The sequence below is a fragment of the Eublepharis macularius genome, chromosome 10 (assembly GCF_028583425.1).
Source record: "Eublepharis macularius isolate TG4126 chromosome 10, MPM_Emac_v1.0, whole genome shotgun sequence".
Taxonomy (NCBI): domain Eukaryota; kingdom Metazoa; phylum Chordata; class Lepidosauria; order Squamata; family Eublepharidae; genus Eublepharis; species Eublepharis macularius.
In genome coordinates, this window is record NC_072799.1 from 57,358,526 (window position 1) to 57,369,814 (window position 11,289).

General features: G+C 45.2%; 3 protein-coding genes across 3 annotated transcripts; 2 read left to right on the forward strand and 1 right to left on the reverse strand.

Annotated features, from left to right (window-relative positions):
* The first annotated feature begins 386 nt into the window (after positions 1 to 386).
* Positions 387 to 3,725, forward strand: LOC129336834 (uncharacterized). Its single transcript, XM_054990204.1, has 3 exons — positions 387 to 528; positions 775 to 840; positions 919 to 3,725. The coding sequence occupies exons 1-3, from the start codon at positions 489 to 491 to the stop codon at positions 1,419 to 1,421; spliced, it is 609 nt and encodes a 202-aa protein (XP_054846179.1). The 5' UTR covers positions 387 to 488; the 3' UTR covers positions 1,422 to 3,725.
* Positions 3,726 to 5,703: 1,978 nt separating this feature from the next.
* LOC129336512 (putative nuclease HARBI1) lies at positions 5,704 to 7,407 on the reverse strand. Its single transcript, XM_054989641.1, has 2 exons — positions 6,823 to 7,407; positions 5,704 to 6,411 (listed from the first exon to the last, which is right to left on the reverse strand). The coding sequence occupies exons 1-2, from the start codon at positions 7,405 to 7,407 to the stop codon at positions 5,704 to 5,706; spliced, it is 1,293 nt and encodes a 430-aa protein (XP_054845616.1).
* Positions 7,408 to 8,183: 776 nt separating this feature from the next.
* On the forward strand, positions 8,184 to 10,949 carry LOC129336902 (uncharacterized). The gene is made up of 4 exons (XM_054990309.1): positions 8,184 to 8,709; positions 9,113 to 9,289; positions 9,557 to 9,721; positions 10,377 to 10,949. The coding sequence occupies exons 1-4, from the start codon at positions 8,367 to 8,369 to the stop codon at positions 10,562 to 10,564; spliced, it is 873 nt and encodes a 290-aa protein (XP_054846284.1). The 5' UTR covers positions 8,184 to 8,366; the 3' UTR covers positions 10,565 to 10,949.
* Positions 10,950 to 11,289: the final 340 nt, after the last annotated feature.

Below are 11,289 nucleotides of genomic sequence, written 5' to 3' on the forward strand. Positions count from 1 at the left end.
CTCAGAGCAGATGGTGGCGAGAGGCCATGCAAGAACCGCACTCGAATGCCGGACAAAAACAAAAGCTTTGAGACAGGAGTACAAGAGGGTCGCGGCACACAATGGAAGATCGGGAAATGCCCCTGCAACATGCCCTTTCTATGCACAGCTTGCAAGAATTTTCAGAGGGGATGCAAGCATACGGCCACAAAGGGTGGCAAGAAGTCTTAACCTGCAGTCGGTGAGCAATGCCGACCCCATGGGGGAAGATCGGTCGAACCATGGCGTTCCCGCTCCATGGGAGGGATCAGAGGAACTATTCACACATCCACATTGGGTTATCTTCCACCAAGCATTAATCCACACCTGACAATGGTCTGTAACGTCACCTCCCTTTCCCCCCCCCTGGAGAACCATGGTACATTAACTGTTTACCAGCCTATCACTTGTTTTCAATTACTGCAGGTTCTTCCACAGAACAAGAAACATCAATCGGAGAAGCCCCCCCAATGGACATGACCGATCCAGAGGATGAAAATGCCGCAGACGGTAAGATGCAGATAGAGTGGGGTGCTTGTGGTCAACAATCAATGCTGCCCTCCCAATGAGCCCTGGTATGCTCCGCTCCATGAGAAACATGGCTATAGTCTCAAAATAATTATCTGTTTGTGGGGGTTGGGCTACCATGGAAAATATTGGTGTAAACATCGTTCTGCTGATGTCAAGAAGACTTCTGTGAGCATGAATGAAGAAGATCAACTCATTCATTTTACAACCAAATCTTTTATTTCCAAGATCCAGATTTAACTCAGATAGAGGAGTTCCCGGAGGTGACAGGACAGGGTGCAGAGGATCCGCAAGGTAGGAAAGAGCTGAAATTGTGACCTCCGCAAACTCCTTTGTAACTACTACTTGCATAACCACTGTCCTTTCCAACAGGAGATCTGAACAATCCACCAGCAGTGGAACAACCGCAGGTCCCCACGGCACAACTGTCTCCTGCTACACGCTTAGAAAAGGCGCGCACCAGAACCAGGCGCGTCTCTGTCCTCACCAACGTTGCAGAGAGAATGCTATCTCAGGCACAGAGGGAGGAACAAAACAACAGAAAGGAACGTGGAGAAATTCTGGAGGCAACCAGCCATTGGCGTGCAGCCATGGAATCAGAGACAAGATGGCACGAGGACATTATCAGGGAGGCAAGAGAGGATCGTAGGGCTTTTATTGAGGCACAGTCACAAAATATGGAGGGGCTTAATAGGGCTGTCGGTGCCCTCAGCTCCTTGACTGAACTCTTTGTCAGGGAGCAAAGAGCAGGCCCGGTTGCAGAAACTTCCCAAAATGCCAACAGCAAAACACGCGATAACGATCATGAGAAGGCACCACTAAGAAAAAGGGCTCGGATCATTAAAAAGAGAGAAAGATATGATCCATCCCTCTGAGCCCCACATGTTTTTCCGGTGCAGCATTTGGGTTGGAATCTGCATATCACACGTATCATTGCTGTTGAAATTATGTTTGTCACAGCTGTAATTGTGTTTTTCGATGTTGGCGAGGGGTTGACAATGGCCATTGAAAAAAATTGGTTTTTGTTTCCCACCGCAATCCAGGTGCGGTTTGCCAGATCTATTTTTTGACCACGGTTGTTTGAAATGTTGACCCATGGGAGAAACTACACAGTTTTAAATTTGTTTTTTATTCTTTTCAAAACTTGAAAGATTACATGTGAGGCATCATATGGACACTTAACTAACATGCATGTTAAATAAATCTTTTCTACATCTCCTTAAACCTTGACAGCACATTATCAATGTCGGACCTCAATTTCTTGTTCTCCTCATTCAAATTCCTCACATTGTTTTCTAGCTTCTTCACCAAGGCCTGCAGGCTGTCCATCCTTCTGTTGGTTTTCTTTGCTGTGGAAACAAAAGGTGTAAGCGCAGAGTGGCCACTTCTGTGTTCACAAACGTAGTAAGTCATTGATGGTTACTTACCGCAGCTGAGGCATGTTCCCACTGCCTTGTGAACAGTCTCCAGTATCTCAAGGGGCTGTTCCCTTGCCAAAGATGAAGAAGGCACATTTACAGTGTGTAGTGGACACCGCGCTTGAATGCATTCCTCACAGGGGTCACCTGAAAAGGGGGTTTGGAGAACTTGATTTAATTTTGTTCATTGTCATTACAGAGCACGTGTTTAACATGTGGCAGAATGACGGTGTAGTTAGTTCCATTTGTGTACCTGAATGCTCAGTCAGCTGTTCTGGTGGAATCACTGCTTGCTGAGGTGTGACTTCTTCATTGAACTCGGAGCAGTTTCCCTCTTCTTGCTTCACTGCCTCAGAACTGGGTTGCAAGGCCATTTCATCCATTGGCACGGTCACCTCTGAGCCTGTTTCCTCCGTGGGCTCCTCCTCCCCCTCATGTCTGTATGATGTTGCTGGAGAAACACATGAAGAGAATTAAAACATCAGTAAGAGCAGTATTGATGAAATGTTATGAACAAGGAATTCTGACTAATTCAAAAAATGGGGCAAGGGAATGTTGAAATGCTGATCACCCTAGGCAACCGATGCTGTATCATGTGTAGGGATTTAGGGAATGCCGTTTAGATTAGAAGGCCGGTTTGGGATCTTGGGCAGGGAGGGGGGGGAATACCCATGGAGGAATGATAAGGGCTGAGGTGTGTGGAATGCTGTTTTTACTTACCGCACAGTAGCCAAGTCATCTTTAAGAGAACACATTAAAAATATGTGCTGACATAAACCATAAACCTTTCCCAAAGAACAGAAACAAAACAACTTTTAAACATGGTGGGATAGTCTTCAAGGACAGGGCACAGTCCCAGTGCCGTTCAGTGCCACGTGTTCCTGTGTTCCATGTGCTGATCCCAACACAGCATGCCTGTTCTGGGGTTTTTCCTTGAAAACTTCCATCCAACATTCCTCTCATTCAGGAAATTGGTGCCTTGTACCAACATACATTTCCATCTTAGTGAGGGGATTGGGATGGGTGAGGGGGGGGGGGAAGACCCGGTGTTTGATGATGGTGCAAGGGGGGCCCCATCTCACTTAAAGCATGGTGAAAACATTTTTAGAGGTGTGCCTTCACAAAATAAACATCCCACAGTACTACATTTACCTTCATGGTGGCGATCCTCCCAGCGTGGTCTCCCAGCAGCTATCCACAAACGCATCATTGAGTGATGGTGTGGGATCCGCCCGCTGCAGCTTGGGATGCCTTGGCATGCCGTAAGGGATGCCATGAACTCGCATTTCAGCCTTTTAAATTTGGTCCTGCACTGGTTGGCATTTCGGCTATAACCAGCATCAGTCAGCTTCCTAGCAATGGCATGGTACGCCCCCCTGTTGCGCTGGTGTGCGCTCGACATAAAATCGGCTGCAAAACCAAGACGCAGAACAATTTTCAGAAGCAGGGACACCTCCTCAAATTGCCAAAAGGTGCCCCTAGTTCTCCGTGGTGGCATGTCTATTTCCTGTAGTCCTGGGTTCCCCGGTCGAAGAGGCCAATCCTGATTTGTCAGAGACATCATATTCCGACCCAAATAAACGTCTCTGATTGGCTGTGTCAGGGTTAATCATTGCGAGCAATTTTTTTTTCCAAAAAAAAAATTCCGCCAAAATAAAGGTTGGCCATTTCTACAGACAGCATGAGTGCAGGGGCGAATTCAAATACAAATGTTTCCCACCTTCGCCGAAATGCTTGATAAGGAAGAAAAGGTTCATGCGTACATCGGATTGCTGAACAATGCAACTCAAAACATGAGCTGGAAATATTTCGGGGATAATAGTAGGGGTGTGCAGGGGACGCCTGTCTCAGCTGTATATATTTGGTTTTAAGAATCAGGAATTCTTGTCAGTATTTGGGGAACACTGACACGGAAAGACACCACAGAACCAGCTTACTGGCTAGAATCTCGATTCCGAAACCTTCTGCCAGAGTTAGCAGAGCTTGGGGCGGGGGGTTTCCGACCAAATCCAACACAAACCGTTGGAGACCTTCCCTTCCGTCTCCACATGAATTTCATAAAGATTTTACGGACTCCAAAACAAGGTGCCCCATTCTTCAAACAATATCCATGTTTCTATATGGAGAAAAAGGAATTCATCTTCCCAGGTAGTTCAGGGTGGCCTTTTGTAATCAAAATGCTGCCAACTTTCATGGTGCCTGCTCCCACCTGTCCTAACTTCCTCTAACATGGTTCAGGCAGATGCCGGTTGGGTGGTCCTTTTAATGGACTCAAAAATATGTTGTTCTTGGCACCCTCTTTCTCCATCATCTCCCACGTTGAAAATAAGAGAGGCTGGTCGTTCTGGGGTTAGGAATATTGCATGAAAGATGCCCAGTAACATCAGGGGAACGTTTCCTACCTGTCCTCCAACCCCCCAAGCAAGCACCAAGGCAAACCAACCTGGAGGGGGGGGCATTTGGTTCCACCTCGAAGGGCGGTTCTCGTGCCACACAACTTCGTGCCTTTAACTGTGCGGTAGACCAGACACCGTCTACATTGGTGGTGGGGGAGAACACCAAAGGGCATCTGGAGAGCTGGTTGTGATTCCCCACTCCTCCGCTTGAAGACAGCTGGGTCACCTTGGCCGAGTCACAGTTCTTTGGAGCTCTCTCAGCAACACCCACCTCACAGGGTGACTTTTTTGGGGGAATAATAACAGTTAGTAAACCGCTCTGAGTGGGCATTAGGTTGTCCTGAAGGGCGGTATATAAATCGAATGCTATTATTATTATTATAGGGGAAAATAGGGCACAAGTCACTTCACCTTACAGAACAACCCAAAACACAATTGCTATAAGAAAGGATTTTTTATGTCACTTGTTTGAATATAAAAACCGGTGGGTGCAGACCTAAGGCCGTGACAGCATTCCCTCAACCAGAGAGATAACACTACGTAATTCACACACAATAATCCCCCGATCAAAATTGCTGGCAGAATTTGTGCATGCTATTTGTGTTATTTGGTGTTGTAGGCTGCTTTCGTGTCCTGTTGTGCCCACCAAATGGGAACCCGAAAGACCTTAAAGAAATAATTTTTTTTATTTCCCGTGATAGAGTTTGGTTTAATTCTGCACAGTGTGGTTAGTTGTGTTATGTACTGCCTGTGTTATATCTCACACTGTCCTTCTCAATTTTAGTTTGAAGGAGAGAATGGTTTTTTTATAATAGAGTACTTTGGTGTGTAGTTGTCATTTTTCCTTTGTTCTGTAGGTGGTTCCCATCGCAGGGAACACTGTGGAAGTGTGACGTTGGGGGAGGGTGTTTGTGGATCTGATGCTGTTTCACACGGATAAGCTAGCATTCAACAGTGTGCTGACCATCTTGGCACCCCTGGGCTGTGCAATGATGAACCCTTTTTTTCACTTTCCCTCTTTGTGGAAACCCCTCCTGCTCACTTGATGCCCACCGAACAGAACATTTCTTACCATGATGTTATAAAAATTTATTTCAAAACAGGAATGGAACAATGAGAATTCACTCATTAGATCATCATTGAATCTCTAAACAAAGCTTTCTAACAAACCATGTTTCATAGGAATCCAGCACTTGCAACTGAATGCATGACACATCCAATCAAGGCAAAACCAACAAGAAACATTTTTTGAAACCGTGAGTCCAACCTCTGAACATGCAACAATCGTTTCTTAGTTCAACCACAGATTTTTTCACAATCAGACTGAAGAGCTTTTTATATTGTTAGATTTCTCTGTTTCGAAACATGTGGCGTGCAAGGGCATCGCGCACCAACTTCCCCTCCTCCCGGTGCCTTCTGTCTCCCACAGGGAGTTCAAGAGATTCCTCATCCACCTCCACAGGCCTCACGGGAGAATCATCCTCTGGAATGCCATGACCTTTCAATTCACAAATGTTATGTAGCACCACACACGCGGTAGCTATGCAGGTCACATTCTCCTCCGCAACCATAAGCTGTGACCTCAAACACCTCCAGCGCCCCTTCAAACGTCCGAAACATCTTTCCACTATGGTCCTAGCTCTGGTGAGGCAGCGGTCAAAGTATGCTTCTGCGGGAGTGTGGGGCCTATTGAAGGGCTTCATCAGCCACCTTCTCATGGGGTAGGCTGCATCAGATATGATGAGTGGTGGCACGGTTACACCCTCTATTGTAAGACTGGGGTTGCCTGGCACAAACACCCCCGCATCCATTGCCGTACAAATTGCAGAATTCACAAAAACAAAGGCGTCATGGTTCCGCCCACTCCAGCCAACCTCTGCATCAATGAATCTTCCAGTATGGTCCACCGTGCCCTGGATGAGAATGGAATTGAATTTCTTGCGGTTGATGTACTCCCGTCCACGGCCTTTAAATTTGCAAATGGCAACATGGGTGCCATCAACTGCACCAATGCAATGAGGAAAGCCAAGTTTCTGAAATCCAGACATAATCTGCAATGAAAGAGAAAAAAACAAGATTGCTGTTAGAGAGAATCCCCTCTTTCTCCCACCGCCTATAATCATAATCTTCTCACAACAGCGCTGAGGCAGTCTCACATCTCCAGAATCCAGAGGAGTTAGCCGTAGTCTGTACTAGTGAAATAAAAAAGAGTACAGTAGAACCCTCAGCACTTGCAAATTTTACTGTAGCTCAAGCTTTTGAGAATCACAGTTCGCTTGTTCAAACGCACAAGAAAAAAGGGAACCGCGACTCTCGAAAGCTCATGGCACGATAAAATTGGTTTAAAGGTGCAGCTCATTGCCTACATGTCAGCAACATAGTTTTTTGTGCTTCAAATTGTAATCTTTGACCAGTACAGTTTGAATGGAGACTGTTACTCTGGGAGATGAGTGCGTACTCACCCTCGCCACATCAGGTCCAAGGCACACGACTCTACTGAGTAGCTCCAATTCTATCGCCAAGCAGACCTCCAAGACGATTCCTGCCACTGTTGAAATACCCACTCCGAATTGGTTCATGCATTGACGGTAAGTCGAACAGTTGGCAAGATACCAAAGTGCTATGGCGACTCTCATCTCCACAGAGATTGGATTGCGAAGTCTGGTGCGCTGACGGGAAAGTCGGTGCCCTATGGAATGAACCAATTCATTGAAAGTCTCCCTGGTCATACGAAAATTTTCAATCCACAGCTGGTCATCCCATATGGCAGTGACGAAATTGTCCCACCAGTCCCTGCTACGGGGATAAATCCAGTAGCGACGGGGGACTCTGATTCCGGCTACAGCGAGAAAACGTGCTCTGTTCATTGCTGTTCTCCTTGTTCTCCATAAAGGCGGAGGTATGCACCTCAGTGCAAGTGATTTCCTAAGCATTCTCCTTCTTCTAACCACTCGCATCCAGTAACTGTTGCAGGCATCGATCGATCGCTGAATATAGATAAAGATGATGTGAAGCAAGGCCAGTGCCAATGCTCGGACCGCAGACATAATTCAGCAGAATAAAATCGGGCTCAAAAAATCCTCCGCAATTCCAAAGTATGCCGTGAGAGAAATGTGTTCACAAGAGTGGAGAACGCACAGTTCCAAGGAAAACTCCCGCCCAAGTTGGCCAGCCTATCATCGTGGCCACATTTTTGGCGGGAGAAAAATCATGACTTCCTAGAGGGGAGGAAGGACATTTGCTAGGGATAGTTGTGCTTGTGTCTTTTAGGGCAAAGAGCATAGAGTAGACTTGCAGGAGCAGATTGACCAGTTCTTCCACTCAAATGTCGAACTAAAGCGATGACTACACATGTGATGGAGCAAAATTAAGAGGGGCGGATTACAGTGGATTGATGTGTTGACCCCCTCCCCAGTCCAGTTTTCCTGACTCTGAAACACCTATCAGAAAAAATAAATAGCGGTATGTATGTTTTGTGAAGTAGCGCTTTGTTTTATTAAAAAAAAAGTACTTGGTCCCGTTTTTTTCAAGCACAAGGAATGCAGTCAGTCTAAAGCGTTGTGTGATTCTTTGCCCTGTCAATTCGCACACGCACCACTGTCTTGTTCGGTTCCCACAATTTCTTTCCCCTTTACTAGTCACGTGATGGAAAAGAACTCGAGTTTCACGTTCATCCATCCACGAAAGAGTAAAAAATGGTGCGGTAGGGTAGGAAATCTTGTCCTAGATTTTTTTTTAAAATGGTTTATCTGTGTTCACCACGAATTAAACAAAATTACACTTCAATGTCACAGTCACAAGTACACACGCTTCTGAGAAATTATCATAAGCCTCTACTTGATCTGTCCACCAAAATAAATTTTTACTTGAGAACATTCCATGTTTTTGGCGGGCACTAAGACGATTGGCTAAAATCGTTGAGGGGGCGGGCGGATGAAATGGGAGACCAATCACTCTTGAGAGAACTTTTTGGAATTTGTGTGTGGCGCAGTGCACTTGGTGCAAAATGATTTCCCGGCGTCGTGGAAATGTCTGGGAAGTGGAGGAGGTATCTCTTCTTCTGAGGGTTGTTCGGAGGAGTGGGCATGCATCTCGGTTAATGGCCAGCACGCAATCAAGCAACCGCGGCATCTATCGATTTCTTTCAAGAGTGCTACGCAGTCGCGGCTTTCATCGAACGGCCAACCAGTGTCGAAGCAAATTCCAAAAACTGAAGTCCGATTTCATTTCATCAATGGAGGCACTGCAATGCATTCCTAGAAGCAGTCGTAGAATTAGGGTGCACAACGCGATGATGCTAATCTGGAAGGCGGCAGGGAGGCCTCGATGTCAAGAAAGACCTCATGATGGTGAGTTTTTTGAACCCCCCCCCCCCCCGTTCCATGGCGGACCATGCAAGTCCCCCATGTTTAATGACACCTTTTTAGTGGCATGTTCTCAAAGAGACTTCATTCCTCATTAACAAATGGGTGTTTTTTGAAGTCAACCTTCTGTTTGTCACGCTCTAATTTTAATCTTCGAATTATTTGTCACGATTGGAAAGCCATAGAGTGTTCTTAGAGAAATACCATCTCCTCAAAAGCATCTTTCATGTTAATATGCAATTCCCCCGGTCACCACTTTTATGCTATGCATCCTGTTTGATCCCCTTAACTGAATGCCTGGATCATAAAAAGCAAAGTAAGCAAAGGGAAACATTATCAGGGCGATCATTCCGTTTTTTACCATTGTTCAAATGATTTTTCATTTCAGAGATTATCTGTGAAAGAGCAGTCAAGATTGAAGAAACTTCATCTGAGGATGATGAGAATTCAGAAACTGTTGCAGTGGAATCATCAAGTGCAGCAGAATCTGATGCGCAAGCCTATGCACCTCTTGGAGTGACAACTGAAGACCCAGCAAAAATCAATACAGCAGCATTTCCTCAAGGTAAGTTTAACTTTTTATGTGATTGTTAGCTTACTAGAGTTTACCCATGGCAAACTAATTCAAAAACCATCGACAGGATTCTTAGGAAGTCATGAACTCCAAACACAGCCACCATTTTTAATTTGTTTTTTGATCCGTCATCAGATCAGAAAATGGTGCAATTTTAAAAATTTGCTTTCTTGTCCAAGTACTTTGAGAAGTGAGTGGTGTATTCCATGTACCAATAACAAGATCATTAATTGGAATTCTGCTGTATTGAATCACTAGCTTCAGAGAGAGAAAGAACAGATGACAGTGGATCTCATCGCCTAGAAACTGAAGAAACCGTAATCGTTATATCTTCCGGCAATAGTCACGAAGAAGCAACTGATGACATGACTGCTCCTGAAACCATAATGCCCGGAGATGTATCTCCACAACCGAGTACCTCAGGTAATTTTTTGTGTGGTTCACACGTGCCATCAAGAGCTGCTCTGAAAATTGTGGGATTGCATGAGATTCTGCAGGAATGAATGGCCATTATTTTGCCAATCAAAGCACTATTGCCTGGGAAAAAAACCATCAAGGTAACCAGATCCACTCTCAGCGAAAACAAAACATATTTGTTCTCCATGATGACTCCTTTGAAGGTGAGAGGAGTACAACTAACACCTTGTCAACGTTTCTTGAGTGGTACGTGAAGTGAACACGATCTCTTGATATAGCTCTCATCACTAGAAAACAATTTCAGCCTTTATTTTTCAAGGGTGTTTAGCAGTGTTCCCATTATCTTGTTTCCTTTGTTTTTTCCTGTGCCTAAGGCTGTTATCTTCTGCGCGGTTTCTCTGGCAGAAAAAATTGTCTCTGTATCAGCAGTCCAAAGTCTTGATAACCCAAAGTGGTGACTTATCTTCCATCCTTCATAATCGTGAACGTAAACAATGCCCAACATGTGGTGATGAGGAGATCAGTTCATTCCTTGAACAAAACACACTGCGGCTCTAAAGATATCAAGCCTAGGCTCAAACTACAGCCTTGCCAACACTTGCACAACCTTCAGATGTGGGATTCCTCTGGAAATTTCTAACAAAACCTTTTCTCTTTCTAGCTTCTTTAGCAACACACAGTGGTGCCGCAGTGAGAAAGTATGCCATGAGCGCTGAGCACAAACTTCGCATAATTGTGGAAACAACTTCTTCTGATGCTGAGGATGAGGACAGAAACGCCGTTGAGGAAGGCAGAACCGAGGATGCAGAGGGAACTCCAGTTCTCTCATTTTCCCCAGGCACGTTTTAGCTATGCCACATTTGAGTGGAGATACATTTTTCGCTGATTTATTTTGCTGGGTGACACTTCAATATCTGCCTAAAATATTGACTGACTTGAATTTTGCAGGTGATACTTCAGCGGGAGGTTTGCGTGACATGATGCCAAATAAAGACCAATCCGCTGATATTGCCGAGATCTATCGTAGTATGCTGGGAATACAATCTCTATGTCTATCAAGAAGTAAGTATGACTATTCCAAGGAAAACTTGAGGCAGAGTTTGGTGTGGTGTTTCTGATCACGCGGCTCAGATCAGGCGCGACAGTACCAATCCCACATCACGTATGGAAGTCAGTAGGGAAACATTCACCGAGTCATTGATATGTGGATTCATAGATCCAGATAAGTCATCAGTTTTAGTCTGTGGTCACATAATCAAATAGTGTCCGTTCAAAACTATTGACATAACCGATGTAATTGAAGCACATTTCATGAATCACTGGACTATTTGGCAGATGCAAGTAGGCACAAAGGATACATTTTTCATAGGTTTTGAACGCGTGGTGGGTGCAGGGTGGATTCAAACAACTCCTTCCAATATGTGGATGCAAACATCTCCCCCTGGTATGCAGATCAGTCCATCCCTGTAATGGGTCATAGGAGTGGCCACGTTAGTCTGCGGTTGCAGAATAAAAGAGACTCCTCCGGCACCTCCGAGAACAACCACTTCCAATGTTGCGGATTCCTTTGATAA

Bases quoted from the DNA above. Each gene is read 5' to 3' on its own strand.
- LOC129336834 (XM_054990204.1), top strand. From the start codon at position 489: ATGGACATGACCGATCCAGAGGATGAAAATGCCGCAGACG. The intron at 529-774 runs GTAAGATGCAGA...TTTATTTCCAAG, and splicing joins GGATGAAAATGCCGCAGACG to ATCCAGATTTAACTCAGATA. The intron at 841-918 runs GTAGGAAAGAGC...CCTTTCCAACAG, and splicing joins GGGTGCAGAGGATCCGCAAG to GAGATCTGAACAATCCACCA.
- LOC129336512 (XM_054989641.1), bottom strand. From the start codon at position 7,407: ATGTCTGCGGTCCGAGCATTGGCACTGGCCTTGCTTCACATCATCTTT. The intron at 6,412-6,822 runs GTGAGTACGCAC...CTTTCATTGCAG, and splicing joins TTGGACCTGATGTGGCGAGG to ATTATGTCTGGATTTCAGAA.
- LOC129336902 (XM_054990309.1), top strand. From the start codon at position 8,367: ATGATTTCCCGGCGTCGTGGAAATGTCTGGGAAGTGGAGGAGGTATCT. The intron at 8,710-9,112 runs GTGAGTTTTTTG...TTTTCATTTCAG, and splicing joins TCAAGAAAGACCTCATGATG to AGATTATCTGTGAAAGAGCA. The intron at 9,290-9,556 runs GTAAGTTTAACT...TTGAATCACTAG, and splicing joins TACAGCAGCATTTCCTCAAG to CTTCAGAGAGAGAAAGAACA.